General features: G+C 40.4%; 1 protein-coding gene across 1 annotated transcript in view; it reads right to left on the reverse strand.

Moving 5' to 3' along the window:
* Nucleotides 1–10,364: 10,364 nt before the first annotated feature.
* nalcn (sodium leak channel, non-selective) overlaps nt 10,365–24,730 on the reverse strand; it is a 39,195-nt gene continuing 24,829 nt past the window's right edge. Inside the window, exons 17-45 of the mRNA XM_079563549.1 lie at nt 22,086–22,222; nt 21,061–21,202; nt 20,851–20,924; nt 19,950–20,051; nt 19,694–19,763; nt 19,529–19,620; nt 19,298–19,420; nt 18,924–18,980; nt 18,567–18,687; nt 18,342–18,473; nt 17,763–17,930; nt 17,228–17,332; nt 16,630–16,736; nt 16,441–16,561; nt 16,263–16,361; nt 16,087–16,180; nt 15,329–15,435; nt 14,829–14,906; nt 14,620–14,739; nt 14,482–14,550; nt 14,256–14,404; nt 14,081–14,174; nt 13,782–13,914; nt 13,267–13,382; nt 12,207–12,364; nt 11,918–12,068; nt 11,686–11,835; nt 11,442–11,559; nt 10,365–10,855 (exon numbers count right to left, since the gene is read on the reverse strand). Of these exons, the coding sequence (XP_079419675.1) occupies nt 10,713–10,855; nt 11,442–11,559; nt 11,686–11,835; nt 11,918–12,068; nt 12,207–12,364; nt 13,267–13,382; nt 13,782–13,914; nt 14,081–14,174; nt 14,256–14,404; nt 14,482–14,550; nt 14,620–14,739; nt 14,829–14,906; nt 15,329–15,435; nt 16,087–16,180; nt 16,263–16,361; nt 16,441–16,561; nt 16,630–16,736; nt 17,228–17,332; nt 17,763–17,930; nt 18,342–18,473; nt 18,567–18,687; nt 18,924–18,980; nt 19,298–19,420; nt 19,529–19,620; nt 19,694–19,763; nt 19,950–20,051; nt 20,851–20,924; nt 21,061–21,202; nt 22,086–22,222 (3,330 nt within the window). The 3' untranslated portion in view covers nt 10,365–10,712. The remainder of the gene's footprint in view (nt 10,856–11,441; nt 11,560–11,685; nt 11,836–11,917; nt 12,069–12,206; nt 12,365–13,266; nt 13,383–13,781; nt 13,915–14,080; nt 14,175–14,255; nt 14,405–14,481; nt 14,551–14,619; nt 14,740–14,828; nt 14,907–15,328; nt 15,436–16,086; nt 16,181–16,262; nt 16,362–16,440; nt 16,562–16,629; nt 16,737–17,227; nt 17,333–17,762; nt 17,931–18,341; nt 18,474–18,566; nt 18,688–18,923; nt 18,981–19,297; nt 19,421–19,528; nt 19,621–19,693; nt 19,764–19,949; nt 20,052–20,850; nt 20,925–21,060; nt 21,203–22,085; nt 22,223–24,730) is intronic.

Genomic DNA, 24,730 nt, shown 5'->3' on the forward strand with positions numbered 1-24,730 from the left:
GTAGCCTATTTTTCACAGTGCAGGACTGTACAAGGGACATGATTCCATGTCACTTGTGTTCAGATTATCAGCGTGTTAATAGTTTTGAAATCGTTCAGATGTGTTTTTTGTACAGTAACTATTCCCTAAATATCCATATAATGGAAGAATGTTGAATCAGCTGAACAGTCATCTTTTATTCCTGTCATCTTAAATGAGCCCATATGTACTACAGAAAAACACAGCTTCAGTCTGATTGCAGGAGTAATATTTAAGCAAATATGGAAAGTAAAGCAACTAAATTGGATTTGTTACTGTTGGATCAGCTGGTGACTCTATAATAATTTAATATATTGAGTCTTGTAAGAGACTGGTGTACACAAACTAAAGTCACCAGTCAGAGCCTTGCTGTGTGAAATAATGACAACACTACAGAGTCTTGAGATATAAAAACATACTTTCTTAATTAGGTGTGAAAAGTGACCATAATTTTATCCTTGTCTCTGTTGTGTGGCCCACAAAAAGAAGTACCTTCAGAGGACGGTGATGGAAAGTAGCGTGCATTAATGAGGCCAAACTCAGCAGGCAGGAGCAAAGAAAATATCATTTAAAGAGGTAAGAAGGCTGTTAATATCCTCCTCAACAGAAACGCAAGAGGTGACACATTATAATAATGATGCATGAGTGCCAAGTAAGCAACTTTCAGTAAAAAGTCCATTTGTTTTGAGAAAATCTGTGCGACTACGCTAGACGTATATTATTTACTGCTGGAAGGTTTTCCACTTCATTAGGCTGCTGTTGTGTCAGATGTTGACTTTTTTTTCCTAAAGGATGGGATGAGATATTGTTTGGTTTAATGTTATTGTCCTTGCTTCCAAGAAAGTGCCAAATAAACAAAACAAAGACACATCGTTTCAAAAAAGTTGTGCTGTGGATTTTTGTTTGAGAAAACCTCTTGCTCGTCCAACTTTGCTCATATGCTATCCCAGCAACAATGCAGACACTTTCTAATTTAGTTATATATTAATCTATCTCTGCCTTAGCCACATTATTAGGAGTTTACCGTTATTTTATAAGGTATATCTTTACTCTTTGCTTATACTGCAAGTTAATTTGATAAGGTGCCCCTTTGAGCTGTGGTGAAAGATTCACTGCACTCTGTGTGTGACCAAAGGACATCCAGGTGTGAATGATGATCCTCTGTGATAAAGACCTACACATCAAGTAAAACCACCAGGAGATCAGGGTCTGCCATGCACACCTATCATATACGTATACTGTATCTCTGCATCCGTTGTGCTGGAGTCCAAAGTCAGTGCATTGTGCTGACTCCATAAAGATTTTTCTTCACTCAGTGCATTTCTTATTTGCGTCCTGCGTTTGAACAGAACAAAAAGCAGGAGTGGATGACTGGCCAGGCAAACTGTATATATAAAAATAATCTTTCAAAATGACATCCATAACAGGAAAAAGGCACAGCACAGTGGAAATGGACTTTGGGTATCTGAGAAACGTCCTATTCACAGACACAAATATGACTCCCTCTCCTTCCCTACTTTCTACAGTAAGGGGTATAACAGGTATAAAAGCATTAATAGTTGTGGCAGTAGTGGCAGTATTATCTCACAAAGCTACCAGCTCTTGATATGGCAGTTCAGTATGCTATGCTTTACGTCCTGCGTCACTTGTGTCTCACCATTTGTCATTATCTGCCTTGAGTTGTTGAGGTCTGCAAATAAGCTAGAAGACCTATGGACATGGCGTCTGCAGCATAACACTGAAAAACAATCAGAGAAGAAGTCCAATAATCGGATTGAAACTTGATCTGTCTTTTCCTATACACAATAGTCTCCTTAGCAAGTTTAATAAGACTGGGCCAATATACAGTGACATAAAAATCTGAGATGCAAGAGGCCTTTTTGCCCAAGCTCAGGACAATGGTTGTGTTAGGCAATTATGCTGTGTAAGTGAAACTGGCTTGGGATGAACAGATCCAAAATGGGGTTATTGCAGATCTAACTCCTCCCCTCAGGAGAAGATATGAAATCGGCTTAATGATGAGAGACTGATCAAACAACAAAAGGGCTAGTTGTTCAAAGACCCCTTTTACTGACCGCTCCATATCCGCCTCAAACTTTACCCCATGTGTTACTTCTAAAGCCTGTCTGATTGCATCAACTCTGCCCTGTACCTTCCACAGGTGTCTTGGCCTCAGCTCCCAGAGTGACAGTGCCTGACCATCACATCATATCAGGCTTCAGACTGGACAACTGGCAGCACCCCGCGAGCCCCCGGCAAGAATGGACCAGGCGAAAACTTCGGACCAGCCGCCCCCGGGACACCGCATGTGTGTGACCCCTGCCTGAGGTCACCATCCACATCAGGGGAACGGGTAGATAAACGGAGTAGCCAGAGGGGTGGTGTTTGGAAAAGAAGACAGGATTGGCAGTGGTCAGGACATTTTGTTTTCTGTTCCCCAGACTTCCCCGCTGCTGCCGGTCCTCCCTGGTGCTCCTTACAAAATCCCAAAAAGCATTATGTCGCCATGGAACCCCAGGCCGCAAGTTGATTGGCAGCTTGTCACATTATGGTTTGACAGCACTGGCATAGGAGCGGAGATACCGGAAAGTGGCTGGGGACTTAACTTCACAAACACACACACACACACACACACACACACACACACACACACACACACACAGACACGCACACACACACACACACACACACACACACACACGCACACACCTACACACATACACACACACACACTATATACAGTGTAACAGAAACAAATGGACCCCGAGGAGATGTAGCACACACCAGCTGCGTAATGGAGGAGCATCTCAGCCTGTAATGTGTGTATTGACTCCAGGCTGTACAGGCACAATACACTGGGGGCAGGTTCATAGAGGGACGCAGATGTTTCGCACATTGCGCACATTGTACTTGAGAGACCAAATGATTTTTTAAGACAGCGGGGTGTAAGGTACAGTCGATTGGTCCCTCCATGAGATTAATATTGTATTTTTTCATTATTGACCTCATGTAAATTTAAAGTTTACTTTACGTACATTTTTAGGAAATATTGAAGTTCCTATAGCTGATTATAAACAATGACAGAGGGAGCGAGTACATTTCGAAGCATAACTTTCTTAACTTTCCGAATGCATTTCCAACATCCAAAAGTTTCACATGGGATGAGTTCATATAAGCACATTTCAAAACTTCCAGGGAGTCATACTGCCACAGCAATACGAACAACAATTAGCTGCAATTTCATTAATAAAAATACTATAGGTCTTTAGTCACAAATGTCCGCTTTTACAATATACTGATGGACAAAACATTTTTTTTCCCATTATTCGAGGAAAAGAAAGGGCGTTAAATAACAGCTCATTGGTTGGATTCTGTGGTATAAAAAAAAAACATACCCCATTGATTGCCTGATTGCCGATGCAGGACAAAGGACCTTTGTGTTGGCAGACATTGTTGTTGCATTGCCATCTGAGTGCAACATTACTCCTCAGGTTTGGTCCAACTGGGTATTAAGAAAAGAATACACCAATATTTTACAAGCCTACTGTTTGCACGGAAACCACTGTATATGAAAATAAATATGAGAGGTTTTGACACTTGCGTTTTTAGATACTGATGCAACACGAGTCCTCACAGTATGACATTTACTATATTGATATGTCTTGGTTTAAGTTAAATCTATCATCACTCAGTGTGTCTCTAAGCAGAGCAGACATTGGCCTCACCCTGACATGAACCCTTTGTGTGACCAGCCTTGCAGACAGCAGTGAGCCACCAGTGTTTGTCCACATGGGTCTGACCCTTTTGGAGGCCAGTGTCGGGTCCTCATCCCTGTAGCAGCTGAGACAGGGCAATGGTGTCACAAAGCAGCACTTGTCAAAATTCATACTTCAAATTGGACATTTTTCCAAGACTTTAAGAATGCATATATCGGCATATCTTTATTTTCTCTATTGAAGCGGGGATAATCATTTCTAACCCTTTATTACAGTGCAGGTGTATGGGGCTGTCCCCGGCCTAATATGAACCCGCCTATTAACATTTGAGGCCCACATTGAGGGCTGATTTTCACATGCGTGCGTCTCTCACACTGAGCGGCAGTGGCTAATCTCTCTGGGCACCATCAAACCCCCTATTGCCTGTCTTTCTATTGGCGCCCCCTCCGTTTCCCTCTGGAGGCCTGCATTAAACATAAAGACCCTGCATGGATGAGTGAGTCAACAAATTACCACAGCCAATAAATGGAAGAAAAAAAAACTCTCTATACGCCACCAGTCTCTAGTGTCCTCTCCTCCCCCCTTTACCTTACTGTTTGCTATTAGGTTATTGTTCTGGTCATTTAAATAAACATGATTTCTTCTATCTTATTGCATTTCGTTAGAGATTTCCTTTCCCTCACGCTTGACTGGTTCATGTCCATCAACTCAGGGCAGCTTGACTCATTCCAAAATCCCAGCTAATACACAGGAAACCGCTACAGCTGTTGATCTAACCTTTGAGTGTCTCCTAAGGAGCACAGTGATATTTGCACTTAATAAAATTATGCCTACCAGGAGAATATGCCGCTGACATTTGCCATTTGTCAAGTTGAGGTGGCAGCGAGCGCTTTATGAGTCATTACTGTTTAGGGTACAGTGGCGAGAGCCCCTTGTGTCCCACTTGTCTCATGTCACTTAGGATCAGATATAGTGTTGCATTATGAAGAAGAAGAAATAAAAAGATAAAAAGATCTACAATGCGGCTGCATTTAAACTAAGCTGCGTTTCTACCCATCATGCACACAGCTTGAATGAAATCAATCACTCTTTTCAAATGTGATGTTCCCAAATTCATACAAGATCCTTTGCTGCTTTGATACTTGGATGGCACTATATTCCAAGGTCTTTTTTTTTAAGGCCTATATAGCGAATCATGTTCTTCCAAGAGCGCTGCGATGTGCGTGCTAAATTGGCATTGGCTTTACGCTGGATGCCATCCCTGACATAACACTTTTTATCCACTCTCAGCTCGTGACTTCTGGTTATTCTCCAGCGTCTGCAGGATGAAATGCAGACTTGTAATATAAAAACGAATAGGCTTTTCTGCACCCGCTTTAAGCTAAGCCATGTTCTTTCCTATCTTGCACACAGCTTGAAGGAAATCAATCCTCCTCTTCAAATGCACTGTCCCATTTAAAAGTATGCCATGTAAATCCTACGCAAGAATCCGCCTTTGCTGGTACAAGTGGGTCTGGGAGCGCGCGAGGACTTTGAGGTCACACATAAAGAGGACAAAAATGAATGAAGAGAAGAATCCGGGAGCTGAAAATTAAAGGCACACAGTTAGCGACGTTAGCTCACGCAGAGTGATAGATGTCACAGATGTCAAGCTTCTCGGGCTAAAGTCAAAAAGAGGTCACGCTGCACTAATAGCTTCTGCATCTATAGCATAAGGGGTAGAGTCACCAAGTCAGAGCAATTAACCGGGGTCATGAGGATATCAGCTATTGAACATCATGCTTTTTCTATTGTATATTGTGCAGTATATTGGAAAGTTTAATCAGGTTTAGGGCTATAGCACAAAGTTAATACACTGACACATTATACCAAATTATGAAAACATCTATTCTCAAAATTATTCTTGAAACAGTTGTCATCCTAAAGACACACACACAAAAATAGCGTTGCTGTTTTTAAGGTTACTAAACTTTGTACCCTTTTACTACGCAGGGATACCATGATATCAAACCTTGGCTCCAGTCAGATTTGAGTTGTATTTTCAAACGATCCAAGTCATGAGGTTCAAAGGTCCATCAAATAAAAGTGGTGGATAAGTCCAACTGTGCACACCTCCACCTTTGCACCTTCTTCTGTGTCACAGGCTCATTAGGATCACACTCATTATGTGATCAGCATGCGTTTGATATGACAGGAAATGACCAGCTGTTCCCGTGTCCAGATCCCAACCGAACTCACCCCTTCAATCAATAATTCACATACATAGACTATAAATGTGGCGCAATAAATTATTGTACAGTAATTTAAGAGATGTAACTTTCTCAATGAAGCCTCTGCAATCAAATCTCCCTCCGAAAAATACCAAAAAATAATTTCAAAGATAATAAAAAATAAAAATAATTATTACAACCATGTATCTTTTTAGTGCACTTTCAGGTACCACCAAGTATTGAAACTTATCTAAAGATCTGTTCAAATTTTAATTTCATTTTTGTTCACATTCTTGGTACAAAAGCTTTTCAGTAGCACATTTACACGTTGTTGATTGATTATAATAAGATGATGAAGTAACATTGTCATTATTATTTTGTATTGTATTTTATTATTATACTTTTTATGTTTTGTGATTGAAATCCTTAAAAACGGCGTTTTTAGATTAGTAAACATTATTGTCTGAATGTATCCTCATGGGTAGGCATAAAAACTAAAAACCCAACCTTTGGATAGTCTTGGTTGATAATAATAATTAACAGATTTGAGGAGTAATGAGCTACCAGGTGTTCCCACTTTGTTTTGAGGCCCCATGGAATTAATTGCTGTGGAGCAAAAGATTTTATTTTTAGATGAGCTAAACATGTATTAAAAATCATAGCTGTGCCAAATCAGGCAGATAATAGTGTGCTGCAATAGCCAATATTAATCCGACTTTGATATCGTTTGAAATTACAACAATTTCTTATTTGGAATATGCTCCAAATGGAAAGAAACAAAGAGAGAGAAAATAAATAAATAAATAATAACAATTACCCAATAGCATTTAGGGGAGTTTGGCGCACAGCTTTGTCTCCATAAGTCACTTTACAGTATGTTCAAAATGTAGAACGTTGTCAATAAACTTTAAAATTGAATTCAGTTTAGGGACACAAATATTTCAACCTGATTTGTATACGAGTATATAGTATAGTGTATTATCATCATCATCACATTTTAAGCTTTTTTGTCCATGTGGTAGCGTTCACAGCTTTTGCATCATAAAAAAAGAAAAAGTACGTAGAAAATAATGTCCTTAAAGAACATATTGTAACACACTATAATTTTGCCCTTTCTTGCTCACTGTTGCAAACTCAAAGCCACATCATAGCAGGTATGATGAATGCTCCGCCACTTTATAATGTCACATCCATTTCTGCTCGCCCGCTCAAAACACCATATTCATGCACAATTTGACATAATAGCAGAGTTAAAAACAGGGAATTAGAAGGTAATGTCTCACCGAGGGCTATAGTCACATTAAAAACGCTCTCCTAGTGATCAGTCAAATTGCCCCTGCGCTGCGGCGAGGTTTAATAGTTAGAGCATAGCACCCCCTGCAGGCGGACGTTATTAGTCATGGGCCCCAGCGCTCGGGACGGACGCAGAGCCATTCTCAGTGTTTCCTTTCAGGGCAATTAAAGGCCTTTCTCTTTGATTGGTGGGTAATTCAATTGGTTTCAGCCCGTATGATTTCTGTCCATTTTTTAGCCCCCCCCCCTTCCCTAAACATATTTCAATCTTGGCTCGTGATCAGACAAAACCAATGCAGTAATTAGTTACTAAAGCCAGGTGAAGTACAGGAGAGCTAAGGGAGCATAGGCACTTGAATGGGACTGATTAGGTGTTTAGTGAAAGGGAGATTTTTCTGGCTAAAAGACAAAGTGCAGGCGCTCACCGGTGTTTCTGTGTGCAGTGGGGTGGCAGCGATTGACTGCTGCTGATGAGGTGCATTAGAGAGAAGGCCTTCAAATGCCCATTCATCTGTACAACAAAAGAACTGTGATATCATACTCAGAATGAAAGCCATGAAACGGGTTTTAGATCAAAATGCTTTCTTAAATAGTCTTTTTTGTGTGTGTGTGTGTGTGTGTGTGTGTGTGTGTGTGCGTGTGTGTGCGTGCGTGCGTGCGTGCGTGCGTGTGTGTGTGTGCATTTGATCGCCTATCAAGAGGGAATAATAAATACACAATAATAAGATGAATCAATTAATAATAGATTTTGTCACAATTTGCATAACTGTCAAATTTGAATTGTTTGTTCACCTGGTAGACAGCACTCCAGGATTCAGCTCTTTGACTTGTTTTCCTCATGCAATTCTTATGTCTTTCCTCCATCCATGTGTGTACTGCTGCTCCTATCAAGCAATGAGAGAAAAAAAAACAGCACAATTATTCTTCCAAAAATCTTAAATCAGACTGTCAATGCTCCCGTGGTACATCTAGTTCTCAGCACTTACCTACAGTATGTGCCATTGTACATCCCGATCCCTAATTTTGCATGTCAAGCACTCCGAAAAAACAAAACAACTTAATAAACAAAACAATTACGCTAATGGCAAATTTGTAAAAACAATTTGTGCCTAAATGAATCCCAGCAGCGGTCAGACGCGGGTCAGAGTGCTGTAAGAGGCGGATGCGTGAGTGGGAAATGACTTGTTTCTCTTTTATTGAGAGCGGAATGGATGTTAATCAACACATTATGCCAGTTGTTAATTGCTTTTACCTCCCGCTGCTAAAATAATTTGCTACTTTTTATTATAGTAGTAGCCATCTGTTACAAAACACAGCGACAGGATCAGGGCCGAACCTGTGGCGAACTATTGAAAGTGCATTTCCAAAAGCAGATTTAGAGCAGAGGTGAGCCAACCAGGAATGGTTATTTTAAATTAAAAGTACAGAATTTAAAGTAAAAAAAAACAAACAAACAAACAAAAAAACGGTCACCTAATGCAATATTTTGGCCAGGCTTATTAACTTGAGTGATCAGACAGTGTGCCAGACTCGCCCTTTGACATATGCTATTTAAAAAAAATCAATGTATCAGTTAGTGGAGTAGATTTCAGTGTAAGAAAGTTCTTATGTATTATGCGTATTTATAATTTTCAACCGATTGAGACAAATAAAATTAAGAAAATCTTAATCTATTGGTATGCCACTACCTCATACCTCCGTAGCACTGTATGACAAAAAAAAAAAAAAAAACTACAATAGACCTGCACTGCATGTCAAGTTACTTTTTAACGGCACTCTCCCACATACATTCATTATCTGAGTCTATGTACGTCTTGAACCTCCGAGTGGCACCAGGAGAGCCTATTTTCTATCTACGTGACGCCACTGTCGCCGTCAGGGTTTGGAGGCGAGATCTCGACGGGAGAGGACCGCAGTCATCAAAGCCATCATGTACTTTAATTACAGGTAATCTCAACTCAACAGACACTCTTCCCCACTCCCTCTGCTCTTTAGAACTTCCTCCTCAATTACCAAAGTGCTTCAATTAGGCCCCTAAATAAGCACTGGACATCCGCAAGGGAGCGATGGGCAAATTACAATAGTGCCAGGGTTAGAAAAAAAACAACAGGGCCCGTAAGAGCAAGGAGAGATGTGATGCAGAGGCAATTAAAAGACAAAAAGTGTTCTACCATGCAGGGAGAAAATGATGAAAAAAAGGAAAAAAAAGGTCCTTTGATGAGCTAAGTGGAGCTTTAAGAGGCACTGGTTGAGAGAAAAAAAGAGAAATTAAAGACAGTTGATTGGCAAGAAAGCTGATGTCACACTGTTTCCCTACATGAACATATGTCGAGGGGGGTACTCAGTCATCTAGAAGCTGGAATGTGAGTAAGTCATGATTTCTATAGAGCAAGTGGACGTCCCACCAGCAGCCGATTCTCTACAGCCTCTCTGCTATCCCCACTCACATTCATTATTCAAGGCCCAAAAAAACTCCACATACACACTCTATCAAGCATGGAGCTTTTGAATGGACAAACGAAGACCCTGTCTCCTCTAATGGGCTAATTCTGTCACTAACAAGGGCCCTTGTTAACGGCACAGTAGTCCAGGCTGAAGCAGGGCTTGTGTACACGCAGGGAGCAATAGTCAATTAGCTCAAATTTAAGCTCCGTAAAATTGTCTGGCAAATTAATGGTAAAGAAATACACCAGCAAGGAGAATATAAGGTGGAAGGGTAATGCAGACATGTAGATTTCACTCACATGGTGACGGTCGGTGGTTGGAAACTCAGAGCATCTAATGTGACAGATGACCTGGACTTCATCACTGGTTAATAGAGTTGACAAAGTTAACAGACATTTGATGAGAAGAACAGTGGAAGGTTGCCTGGACATTTGAGTGAAAGAGTTTATGAATCCATTCAGCTGCTCTGCTTTCAATAGTGGAGAAGCTTTAGCTGTTTTGTCTGATGAACACCATTGCGACGCAAACCAATCAATTTACTTAAATAAAAAACACAATCTTCAACTGTGGAAAGCAATTTGAAAGAAATATGGACAAAACTATATTTATAAATCCCTTTTGTCTTTATTATAATAATTTAATTGATAATAAATATCAGTTTTTATAATAATTTACAAAATATCTTTTCCATATCTCTACATTAAATTCTAAGATAGATTTGGCTTACATTCACAGTCATAAATGTAAACGGTGCTCTACTATAATGAAAGTATAAAGTGTCTTAAGGATTGTAAATTCTGGCATTGGAACAAACATGGAATAAGACTGACCACAAGAAAGAGAGAGGACAAACAGTAGACCTCGAGACGACATAAAAGACAAAGTTTAAGAAAGACTCCAGAAACAGCACAAAAAAGACCAAAACACAGCAGCATTGGAATTTGTACATTGTCCTTTTCATGTGTCAAGACCCTGCATAGAATAAATAAATACTGTAATGCTAAATGTCCCAGTTGGCCACACAGAAAGTCTAAATGTCAATGAGGTCGTCCCCACTCTCGTCGCTCTCCACAGTCAGTTGCCGGGTCCACCACTTCTTTACCTCTGACCCCGAAGACGCCTCGTCCTTCACTGGGTTCATCTTACACACAATAGACTTGACACTGGTGCGGCCTGCAAACGAAATACACAATCAGCACAAAGCAAATAATAACATGAATGTTTCACAAAAGTATTATAAGGTGCATTATAGAACTTTTTATGCAAAAAAACAATCGATATTAGTGCATATGTGGTTAGCATGACGCCTTTACTTTTCATCACAGTGGCTTCGATGACACACCAGGATCAATTGTTTTTAGGGTTTCTGGTACGTTTCTGGATAGAACATATACATTACAATGGAGATGCTTCCATCAGCAGTGAAAACCTACCAGAAACCTAAAAACAATTGACCTGGAGTGCCACTGCGATTGAAAATAAAGTTTCATAATGCACCTTTAACTTGTTTATTCTTACTAGTTGGAATAAAGTTTGAATCTCTACATCTCTAAACCACACCTATATAAATAATTCATCTGTAGATTTTTATATATAAATGAAAAATAGAAGGAAATAAACAAGCAACTTTGGCAGAACCCTGTTGAGTGTTTAAAAGAATACCTTTCCTTTTCATATGCATTTTCTTTTAGGAAGCCAGTTTATGAATAGATCTTTGTCACAAGAAAGTGTTTGCTGGGGCATAAAGAGGCAGACAGACCTGCGGGTAGACGCCACTGTCCCAGCTTCCTCTGAGGCTTCCCTAGGTCAGAGGAGTCCTGCCTGTAGCCTCCTCTATCTGACAGTGTGGGGCTCAGGAGCTGCTGGTGGCCACTCATCTACACAAAGACAAGACCTCCTTTGTTATGGCAGAGCAAGTGCACACCTGGAGCTTATATGTTGCTGAAACCGTGGATCAAGCTGAGACTATGTACTGGTGTGTATGCAGTGTGTATGAGCCTCACCTCAGGCTGTGAGGGGTTGTCTGTATTGTTAGCATTGTGGTCTTCGCTTGGCACGGTGGTCTCGATGCTGGGTGGGTTGAGGAAGCGGCTGAGCTCCTGCTGCTGACTCTCTCGCAGGCTGTGTATGATGCTGCAGGACTGCTGCTGCTTCTGTAATGTACACACATACAATACATGGTCACTTTGTGGTCATTTCATTCATACATGTTTGTATCTCTGCAGAGAGGCTCACCGCACGGATGCGTTTAAGGCATTTCTTGAGCCACATGCGAATCGTCTGCTTGGCAACCTCTTCTTCAATGGTGTACTCCAGCTGTTCCCTGGCCAACAGCTCCTCCAGCTGGAGAGACTTTCTAATGTCCACTGAGCGGTAGGACAGCATGCTGAATAGAGGGAAAATGTGGTTGGTGAGCGCAATTTGACGTTAGTTATTGATAAAAAGCTCTAATACATCCTTGATGAGCTTATAAATGGAATCTAGAGTAATGGGGAAGTCCAGTTTGACAGTTTTCCTGGTTCACCTGAGCACATCGTGAAAGGTCACATCTCCTCCATTGTGCAGCCGTTCCATCTCATAGCACATGTGTTTGAACAGCAGCTTGTCTTTGTCCAGGTCCACCTCCAGCCGGCCTCGGAGCAACCGCAGCAGAAACTTCACCCTGGATGTCGGGATCACGCCCTGGGCCAGTCAGCACAACCATATGGTCAGGGGAATGTAACTTCAATGCAAAACCAAAAACACGGTAGACTAAAACTTCCAGCTGAATATTTGTGACCAAGATCCTGGCACAAGATATGGAGATGGATCCATCGACACTGCATTGGGGTCACCCCCCGCTGCTGACAGGTTGCCCTGGGATATTGGTTGAAGGATGGGACAAATGGAGAGGACACATTTTCCAACAGGACAATAAAGTCTACAAATACAAATGCAACACAAGTTATTATTTAAGGCTGGGAGACACAATATGGCAGGGTTGGGCAAGATTTTTATGCATACTGCAGTTCAATGTGAATTCGAGTTCTGTGCATATGAACTCAAATTCACATTGAACTGGTACTAAATTGAACTAGTTGAACTAGTACATAATCAATGAGAAACATAGATTGCTGGGTGAAAAACACAACAGAAAGACCCAAAAATGTAGGTGTTAACAATTTTTTCCCATCAATTCTGCAATGCTGTAACCACACGTCAAATGATATGAAAAACTGCAATGCTATTTGAAGATTATTTTTTCAGAGTGTTGGATGGAGACGGCATACTGGGTGTATATTGGCTCCTGTTGAAGAAGTTGTTCTGTTACATTATAATTAGAGAGAGGGCCAGACGTAAAAGTAAAAGGAAACTAACTTTGAGACGACATCATTAATAAATAAGAGGGGGGTCTACTTTTTAATTTCGTCTCCCACTGTTGTAATTACTTTTACTCCTATTGTTCATTGCCGTTGTTTCATTTCATTCAGCTCTTCTCATTATCCCATCCTGCATTTCTATATTATGCTGTGCCTCATAGCTATAAGGCGACTGTCAACCTCTCACTGCTGCGCCCTCATCTTTTTCTGTTGCTAATTTCTCACCTCCCGTTTGTCATCCACCATGTTCCAGATGATCTGGAAGTGCCTCAGGTCATTATAGCTCAGCAGCTGGTCTTCCTCCGTGGAGTAGAACAAGGAAAAGTTCTCCACGATGATAGCTGCAGGAAATGAAATTCACAATATAACTGGAAAGGGAGATTGATATAAGATATAAAGTTAACAAGCTTTTGCAAGCAAAAACCTTTGATAACAAATATGATTGTGTGGCAATAAATAGTAATAATGTATTTTTTAGTTATTTTTAGTGTGTCAGGTACAGTACAGTAAGAAAATAGAAATTCTTTATCAAGGACAACTGATGCAGTTTCTTTACTGAATTCTATTTATTTTGTGTGCATGCAAAGGTATAATCATCACAATCTCTTAAGACTTAAAACAAGTCAAAGTCAAAAACAACTAATAAGCACAGAACCAAAGAAGGAAGCATTTATCTAAATGTTGGTTGTGTGGTTTAGTGAAATACAGTAAATATAAATAGTGTGCTGACAGCGACTTACCCACGAGCAGATTGAGCATGATGTAGGCTATAATGACATAGAAGGAGCAGAAGTAAATGAGAGCTCCAGCATAGTTCCCACAGTCAGTCTCCCAATACCGGTGTTTGTCAGGTGTGCAAAATGGGGCCTGCACCTATAGAAAGAAATACCGGCATTTTTTAATAGTGTGTGACATGCAGCAATATGCTGTATAAAGAAATGGTCTACTAAGTGCATTTATTCGTGAGGAATTTTAAAGCATCGGTATCTGGATATGTGGTCTATATGTGTATTTCTTTATCCGTTACAGCGAGTCTCACCATGCAGTCATGCATGATTTTATTCCAGTCTTCCCCAGTCACAATACGAAACAGAACAGTGATTGCCTTGCCCGCAGTGGAGAAGTTGGCATGCCTGGAAATTGGGAAAAGTAAAAATTGCATCTTCTGCTGTTCGAATAAGGCAGTTATGGATAAACTGAACATATTTTTTTACCGGTTGATGTTTTCACCATATTTGACTGTGCCAAACAGGACAACTCCAGCAAATGCATAGCAAAGGAGCAGCAGGAACATTCCCACAATGATGAAGAAGCTTTTGTACATGCTGACCACTACAGTCAACAGCAGCATCTTTAGTGTAACCTATTGCACAAGAAAACCTCATACATTAGTGTATATATTCCATGGTTCATCGAAAATACAGAATTTAAATAACTTACATGCTTTCCACATATGGTAAAAAATCTAAAGACGATAACACAAGTTCCCATCATGTAGGTGTATGCATTCTGTACAGAAAATAGAATTTTTAAGTTACACGCTCTGCAAATGATCTTACTTGTTTTTATATATCTAACCAGTAATGCAAAGTGTAGGACGATCCATATAACTCCGAGTGATGTGACCAGCAGATCATAGCGGTTCCTCCTGCTCTGCCAGTATCCCGCTGGAGACATGGCTATTAGCTTCATGGTCACCTTGGTAACGCCACAAGACAGACGTTTGTAAAAGAAGCTATCATTCAAAGTCAAACACTGCAGTGTGTGGGTCAACAGCGTAGTCTTACCTCCAGGACGAAAATGAAGGTGAACACCACAGACATGGTGGCCAGAGGAAATGTCACTTTATCATCGCCCACATCCCACTGGAAAAGAATACACATGATCAAAAGGCTTTCAGCGCACACATTTCAGTCATAAAGTAATAAATAAATAAAAAAACAAATTTGTCACATGATATATTAAATTCCCCAATGTCAATGAAATGAAAATTTGTCCACAACATTACCATATTATTCTTGTAACAGAGTGACTACAATATGCCACTGCGTTTTTAAATTGTAGTGACCTCATGTCTTTTTTTGCTAACAAAAAAATGGATTTTTATGCCAGTTTTTGTATCATGTGGATAGGCCCAGCAATAATAGCCATACAACTGGGCATAGAATTCTTATCCGTCTTCCATCTCCATATTAAACAGGCTCTAAACTTTAAAGAGTTTTCTGATGTCTGTAAATGCAACCTTTGGTATGATAAAAAAAAAGAATAAAGAAATGATGATATGCACCTTGACGGAGAGCAATACTGACTGTGCCAGCACGAGAACAGCAATGCCCCGTTTAAAGAAGGGGTGTTGAGTAATGTCATACATTTTGGCACGAAAACCACCATTTTCTGCAAAGAAGGAGGGCGGGAAATAAGTCAAACATTTAATGATGTTTAAATTGAATGCCGCTGTAAGGAGTAGTATCTTATACAGTCCAGCAGGGGGCATTCATGGACCACATGGAATAACCACTACTCCACTGAGTCACTGAATGGCTGAATTGCTTTCATCTGTTAATAATTCTTTGGAGAGTGTACTGTCATATTCCTCATAACAATGACACTTGAATGTTGAAATAATGTGTTTTCACATAATAAAAAGATGTGGTGTGCTAAGACTGTTGTAATGGCCTCACTGTATTGAATGAGCAGTGCCAGAGGCTTTTGGATGTGGATCAAAGTCAGGTTGAAGCTGCTTTTGTCAGCGCCACTGCTCACTATAACTGATACATCGATTTCCTGTTAGTTCTCACCCTAGATTGTTCATTCTAGCAACCAACAATTTCCCACACTGCCTCTGAGGAGACTACACAGTATACATGACCCTGCTGTGAGCTAACAGGATTCAACAGCTCAAGTCCATGCAAACAGTCCATGTTTTAAAGGAATATTCTTTTTTTTTTAACTGATAATTCAGAGCTTGCCATCTTGAATTAAGATTATTGTTTTTCCTGACAGAAATACATTTTTAATGAAATACGGAAATTTTCATATCTTTACCTGGACGTGGAGGCAAGTGAAGAGGCTGGGCAATTTTCAATCGACTTTTTAGATCCTCCCATCTCCTCTGGTCCACAGTCAGCAGAGCAGTCCCCTGTGAAATGTACAAAGCCAAAGAATATCAATGTCACAACAATAGCAGGTCCTTTTTGTTAAACAATGTGTTGGAGCTGTACCTTATTTTCATTAAAATTAGCAATGACAACACCGACAAACAGAGTGAGTCCAATCATACAGCCCAGAAACACAAAGACATGGATGTAAATGCCATGGATCTGCCGAGAGAGAGAGGTTCAGACTCAGGTTCAGTTCAACAGAGCTCAGACCGGATATAGACAGACAATAAAGACGTACCGGTCCAACGCGGTGAATGATGACATCCCGCACTTCTACCCAGCCTTTCAGTGAGAGCACCTCGAACAGGGCCAGCATGGCATTTCCAACATTGTCAAAGTTAAAGTTACGAGGATTGGCCCTGTTGAGACACAGTAGGAATAACAAATTGTTTGGGAATAAACAGAGCTGTATAAGATATTGTCCTACCAGACTCTTGGTACCCAGAACCCGGGTTTCTTCTCTCCAGGCTTTAGTTTTAAGTTGAGGTTTCTCGACACACTGACATTGATTCGAAAGATGCCATGGCAGTCATCCTGTTTCCAAACATAATGTAGAGGTGAGAAAACCATGTTCTGTCTAGACCAGTGGTTTTGGTACAGTGTTTATATTCGTTTGGGTCTGGCACACTTCTGTTACAGGTGTAGGGCTGCACAAACTGTGATCTTCACCAACTATTATTATATTGTGGCATTTTATTAAACTCAGTACTTTCCATTGAATGTAAATATCGGATTGTGTCACCAATACAAGGCTAAAATTGATTAAAACTAAGCTTCTGCAAAATGTTAAGTTACCATGTGTTTTATTTTCAGCTGTGTTTGCAAAAAGGACCTCAGTGATATCTAGTATTAGGAATAGATCGTGCAGCCCTCATGTATAAGTCATACACTAAGTTAAAAGTTTGAAAACCACTGGTGTGGCCTATTGTGTACAGAAAAATCCATCTATTCAGTTTACACTTCACAGCATGAAGGGGAGAGACTGGACTGTTTAGTGAGAGAGAAGATTATATATCCTGTCATACCCTGTTGAGAACAGTCGGATCGTTACACTTGGCAAGCTTTCCGGCAAACAGCTGAACTCCGAAGCTCGCAAACACCAGCATTAGTGTGAGCAGCAGAATAGAAACCTGTGGGAAGAATTTATCATGACTTAATGATGCCAACAGTTCAGCATAATCCATGTCAGAGAGATTAGAGGAACAGGCTTAAGATGTCACACAGGTGAAAATATAGAGGCAAGAGTCACTTTCTCAAAATTATGTAACTACCCATGTTTCATGCGAGAGTTGCATTTATACGACTATGAAAAGGTCCTTTTTTTTTGTAAATGCGTCGTATGGGATAAAACAAACTAAAGTAGAAAGAAAATCAGTATATTGTATATAATTTTCTGTCTATCTGCTGTGCATCATGTTCCTCAACCTGAAAAGCAGATTTGTTCTGATGTAACAAAAAGGCCCAAAATAGGCTTGGCTACGATAACCGACCAAAGAAACATGATAATACAGTATATCACAAACTAATGTTACTAGGATGTAATGGTAATGCTGCACTAACCAGGAAAATCTCCTTGAACCCTTTGAGGACCTCCCGCACCACCTTCCTCATCTGCGGCACCAGCTTAAAGATCCGGAGCGGACGTAGACAGCGCAGCATCATTAGCAGCTGAGCTCCTGACTCGGGGGGGACGTTCATGGGCATCCAGCATAAAAAGATCAAGCTCACCTTCACACGGGCAGAGAGGAGATTTCAAGGAGAGCATGTACAGCATAATTGTGTGTTTATGTTATACCATCTGAAAAAATAAACACAGTTATTCTCTTTTATTTTAGATTTTTTGCCTCGAGAGGAACCTTGGTCTGACCCTATTCATTTTCAATTGTAAGAATGCAAAAAACAACCCATGGAGAATTTTGCTAAAGAAAAAAGATAATTAGGACTCTGAATAATCACCAGTACAATTTCAATAAAAGCACATTTGTATCACTGAAACGTTGATACTTCTACCAGCAGCCACAAGGGGTCAGTAAGATAATAATGGTTTATGGTGAGGATAATAGCTCGGAAGATACTGCTGATTTGTCAAAGTCTGAGCATTACACCTTTATCATATTGACGCATATTCGAGTGACTCACAAGGTATATAAAGATGTCCATGACCCCTCCGAAATCTCGTATGACCGCAGTTGGGGTGAAGAACAATCCGTCAGCCATGATTTTGAGGTTCAGTTCGATGCTCATGAAGATGACGAACACATACTCTGCGATCTAAAATGAGAACAACCCCCCCCATTAGCACATCTGTTCATTTGTGCAGGGGCTCATTTGATTCCTCAATGGCATCAATCGTTCAGTTCTAACCTGCAGAGTGGGGACTTGCATGACCCGTGTGAAAGGCGATTCAAACATCATAGAGATGCACGAACAGATGGTAACCACAATCATTACCCAATCCAGATAGGTAACCAAACCCAGGAGATCACTGCACGAAGACGCAAACAGAGGCAAATCATAAATATTATAATCCATTATGAAAGCTTGAAAAAAAAACAAAAAACACTTTGAACAGTACAGAATTGCATAAATTGGCAATCTGTAGCATTTTTTTCCAGAGCTATTCGTTTCACATTTCTTTTCAAACTACACTTGATTAAGTATGAAGATGAAAACCACCAAAATGATATTGTTAAAAGTCATATAAGAGAATAACAGACTTACTAGAGCTGGTGGTATTTAGTGTTCTTCACAGCTCCAGTTATTGGGTCAGTTTTGGATCTGTTCAGAGACAAACACATATTATTTCATACCCAATCCATACACACATTGTACATCTTCTAACGTTCCTTCAACAGCCACTACATGTTTTCTAACCTGACTTATTCATGCAAAGAGTCTGGGAGCCTGTCTATCTCCACAAGTGTTAATGCACATTATTGACAGGCAGATGAATCAATGAATCATAGTGCACACACATGTATAAAAGAAGTTTTAGAAGAGAAAATAGGAGTTGTTGGTTTGCCTGGTTCTTTTTTTTTGTACCATAGATCTGAATTCATTTGCACAAAAAAATACCAAACAGGGGAAAGACTTACGCATTAAAACGTGCTCGAACAATCACCCTGCAGAAGTTTCTAAAGCGGTGTTCCCGGCCAACAATAAACAAGGGCTTGTCAAAGTAAGGATGGTTTTCCCTCAGCTCCTCCTCCTGCACTTTTCTGTTCAGACACACACAAAAATACACAACGTTTTAGTCAAAAGTCACAATATGTGCAACCGATACATTAGCGCAGTGGTTCTCAAAGAGCCCCAGAAAGCAAGCAGACCTTTTCATCTCGGCTTGTTCTTTCTTTTCTTGGATCATCTTGATCTCGCTGTCCTCTCTTTGAGCGTTACGGTAGCGAACAGTGCTAGAATGCTGAAAAACAATAGCCATATGTTTCATAAAAAAACTAGATCTGAATAAAAATTAACTATTTCGGCGGCCTCACATCTTGGGTAAGTGTCTCCAATGACTTTCCTCGGCTGATCCTCTGACTGGTAGAGCCATGTCGGAGGGATCTGCAAACATATGTTCAACATTGTTACACATTAAGTTTTAAATGTCTTAAGTAAATAAATAATCCACAAATTTGTAAAAACAGAACATCAAAACTGCTATTACTACAACATAGCTATGATAGCATTAAGGTATTTTACTACTTCACACAACTACTGCTATGACTCAAATGTCTATTGACAGTCTACCTCCGCTCTTGGCGAATATGATGTTGGACGCTGAGTATAGAGCGTTCTTTGGTTGGCTGGCCTTCAAAAGATCCACTTAGCATCCGCTGTCTAGTGCACGCTCTGGAAAACAATAACAACACTTTTGTTTCACTCATGATCAACCATTGGATTCTGTCCAACTGTCTGTTTAGCAGTCAGGCATGAGTCTGGAGCAATAAAAGGAATAATCAACGGTGTAATTTTAATTCAGCCTTCAATCAATCCATTAGGCAAAGTGCATATGAGTGCAGCCGACCCGTTTGGATAAATGCAGTGCCATCCACAGCTAATAACCCCACAGGCCCCGGCTTTTACTGATGATAATAATAAACAGCTAATCTCAAGGCGATGTATGCATGAGTGTGTTTGCTCATGCCAGCGTGAGCATAAGATTCATTGTGAGTGAGTAGAAGATACTGGGCGTCCAGACGGAACGTGCCCCGACTACTGATAGGTCATCTACACTGACAGACAGAGGGGCACATGGGAGGGGGGCATGGTTCAGCCAGATTGGACACGGTGCCGGTAAGCTAATCTACACGAAGAGCCAGCTCTGCAATACTGAACAGCAAATTATCCATTTACATCATTTTCACGGTGAATGAGTCTGAAGTGGCTTTGAGTGTGCCTCTGAAAATAGGAAAAAGGGGTTCAGAGCACACAGCCGACATGAGTTTATATAAAAACTTTCATATAAAACGATTTAAAAGATTTATTTGTTTGGAAAAAATAAGTTAAAAAAATGGTTCAAAGCTGATTCAATTCCTTGCCTGGGCCTTAAATCTTTGACCATTGTGAAATTGCCACGGCTGACTTTGTGCCCCCAAGTGCGTCAATGATAAATTAAGTTCTAGGTCACAGGTGTGTAGTGAAACCTTACCGTAAAATTTTATTGATAGTAGTTTCTTTTTCCAGGAGGTTCCGTGCCCTGATACTAAATATAGACCTGCGAAGCTGACGGACACAAGTGTAGTAAACAGCATTAATCAATTAATCAATAAATCACCATCTCATTGCTACTGTTTTTTTTTTTATCTCAATGCCAAGTAACCCTAACCCTGCAATGCACCTGTGTGAACCATATGATTACCTTCTGGTCGATATACTTGTTGTCCTCAATGGCAGAGCGTTTGGAGTGGTCACAGGAGGAGGACGAAGCCGACGGGAGACGCCGGAACAAACAGCTGGGGTCCTGCTGCTGCCGATCAATGAACTGCTTCATAAAACTCTCCCTGGAGTTGGCACACAAATGTAATGATATTTAATGTGTGCTGTAAACAGTGCATTTAGCAATTATGGAGGTCATTTACAAAGTTCAGTTAGTTAGTTAAAAACAACCATTGCAAGATATTATAGGGTGCACAACTCAACATTTTAGTAGAATTTCTATTATCTTTGTGTTTAGAGTGCACTCACATGTTCCCTATTAATTGAATGTAACACACAAAAGCGCAATTAGGGGAGGACAGGCCATAATTCTATGGTAACATTTGCCAACATGCAGATATTTTAACCTGGTTTATAGCTATTACCTCTGGATAACTGGCATAACATGTTAGCAGAAATCAATTAGAGTTAAATCATGATGTAATAAGTCCAATTTGGTAAATTTGTGAACCCAATTCCTATAAGGGTCTTAAGGTTCCACCCATATGATAAGGTTTTACCCATACACCCATAGTTAATGTAGATCCCGCCCTCTGTCTAAAATTACATTTATTTCAAGAGCGTGGTGAACACAACGTAATAATTGCAACTCATCTCTTTATCAATCATATATTCATTTGTAATCATCTAATTGGTTGATGTCAGTAGCTGCTTAAAACAATAACAGAGCCAGACAACAAAAGGGAAAAAAAAAACACTTGAACTACTTCTACAAATTCTTTCAGTATAGAAGTAGAAGTTTTGCTGTAAAGGTAATCCTGTATTTTAAAAAGTTAAAGATTAACACCTATATGGCCCCACACCTTCGTAATTCTGCTGTAACTTTTGAAATTTAATTTAAACTGTGTCAGCACTTTTTAGATTGGGTTTCCATATCATTCCAAAAAGTTTACAGAATTACATCAGGAAACTAGTTAAAGCATCAAAGTGTGTGTGCGCTGTCTGCACCTGATCCTGGGCACTGTGAAATCCGAAGGCAGCTTGGAGATTTTCACCATCTGGGGCCTGTTAGGGAACTTCTCAAAGATTCTCAGTCGAAGAGGCAGCTTTTCCTTGGTGTCAGCGTTGGCTTCGCTTTGCTTGAGCTGGAAAATAGGTCCACAGATTAGAAGCGCATACCAAAGTGAGACAAATGGGCTTCTTAGGAAAGCAGGGAAACCAATCACATGTTGAAGAAGAGAGAGGGAAAATGAGGATTTATTAAAGGCAGTTAAATTGCAGTTTCATGGTTATGCCTGGTGATGGCACCAACACACCTACCTACTAATACACATGTACAACCACAATGAGGATGAGTCCCACTTACTTTTGGTAAAGAATGGAGAATGCAACAAAAGAAAAAAGCAAACAAACAGACATATTATTCTGGAGAAAGAAATGGAGAAATAAAAAGACAGATACAGTATAATAAGGAGGTATGTGCATGGCCATATCAGAGTGGAAGATGAAACCAATTATATCTTTTTAATTACATATGGGGGTGGCTGATTGAAATTCCGGTGGAGGTATGCTCGTCTGTCTGGGTGCCTGGAGATAACCCCCGATGCATCGCAGATTAGGCACAGGGAAGTGGAGTGCATTTTGAAGCAACTGTGAGTGGCAGCTTATCATTCAGAGCAGGCAACCGCCACAAAACACATTGACTGGGCCTCGGTGAATGTTTCCATGTCAGTCACAGTGCCTGTCTGTCTGTCTGTCTGTCTGTCTGTCTGTCTGTCTGTCTGTCTGTCTGTCTGTCTGTCTGTCTGTCTGTCTGTCTGTCTGTCTGTCTCTCTGTCTGCCTGCCTGCCTGCCTGCCTGTCTGTCTCCGTGCCGCCCGGGTATTGGTATTTCACTATGACAGAGGAACCTGGAGCGGGCCGGCGTTTCCAAAGGATAACAGAACCGGGAGAGGCAGCTGACAAAGAGTGCCATAGAAATTTGGTCTTGACAATTTCTGTTCCTAGCAGACAAAAATATGTGAATGTCTATTTTACCCTTTGCGGGAGAGTGAGTGGTGGAGAGTGTAATGTGTAAGGAGAGAATAAAATAATAAATCCATTCACGCTGTTCTAATTGTTCTTATCTATTTTTTTGCATGTCCACAAGCTTTACGTTCTATGTTTCATGCTGCATGTTTGCACCAAAGAAAATTCCGAGTTTGTAAACCTGTTCACTGAGTTGTTGGTGTTTTTGTGAATGTGAGTTAAAGTGGAAAGGAGGAAAACAAATGCATACAAAAACAACATGAAATGAAAACAATGAAGTTAGAAAGTGGGCTCGCCTTTCCTCAGAACTGACTAGCCATATTACTAGAAGACAGACATTGCTAGCACCACGAGGATGTTGCTGCTTTAATTTGACTCCAGTTAGTCAAACACCAGGTTTAAATATATATCAGAATAAGTAAAATAAAGCGTGAGAATCTGAAGCATTTTGACTTGCACATGAAAAAAAAAAAATGTTTTGCTAACGGGGTCATGCCAACATGTTTTGAACACAAAAAAAGCGAGAGAGAGGTAAACAATCAAATTCCTCCCCTCTTTAACCAGAAAGCCCTTCTTAGTTTGCAATATGAGGAGAGCAGGAACAGAATTTTGAAAAGTAATCGATCAAGCTCCCTCCCCCTCCTGATTGGACCTGACATGCCGGTTCGCAGGAAGAGCTCGTCTCATTGGTCAACGTGGGAGGATACTAGACTCTGATTACCTGATCAGTTGCTGAGATTTGAAAAGGGGGGACATAACCAAAAAATTCCAAATATGCTGGTACATTGTGTAAAATACAGTAGTACCAAGTAAGCGTTCTGTGTACTAAGCATTTTTTGCAGTTCCTTCAGTCAAACCTTTAAAAAAATGCTGGTGTAAACAGTATCTACTGATCGGGACATTCAATTCAGTGAGCATTGCAAAGTTCACAAACATACTTACAATTGCACTAGATAGCACGCACACAGCACAGTCGCACATTCTCACAGTCTGCAGAATTAATATGGACCCGGCCATTCCCAAAGGCTCCAATCAATTTGAGTCAACTCAGCAAAATCTTCACTTTAGCCAAGGCTCGACAACCTTACACAGTATCTGCTGTAGTTTCACATTACACCATTTCTCTCTGTCAGCTTCTGCACTTCTCTCCTTGTCCAACCAAGTTTTGTATCAAACCATCTTGTTCATCTGATGATACTTTAATAGACAGAACAACAACTGCTGTTTTCTTAACAATACACTAAGTCATTTACTATTTGTATGGCATTACTTGAAATGCAGACTACTACAGGCAGACTCACAGATCCCATAGGTTACTATTAGATGTATGTGAAAGCCATTGGACCTTCAGCCCGGTCAGTACATTGAGTCAATACACACACACATGAGCAAGAAGAAAACAGGGGCAGGACACTTACAACACAATCTATTTTAAACTGCATAATGCAACCATAAGGGCTATTGTAGAAAGAAGAAGCTTTTTTTGTTTGTGGAGACTGGCTGCCTTTGTGACAGTAAATGGCTGATAAATCAGAGTTTCTGCCTGGTCTGACCCAGTTGAGATTCCGTTTATGTAGGTGTACCAATGCAGCCGAGACTAATGTGTTTTGACTTGAGACCTATTCA

Source organism: Gobius niger (genome assembly GCF_951799975.1).
Source record: "Gobius niger genome assembly, chromosome: 9".
Classification (NCBI taxonomy): domain Eukaryota; kingdom Metazoa; phylum Chordata; class Actinopteri; order Gobiiformes; family Gobiidae; genus Gobius; species Gobius niger.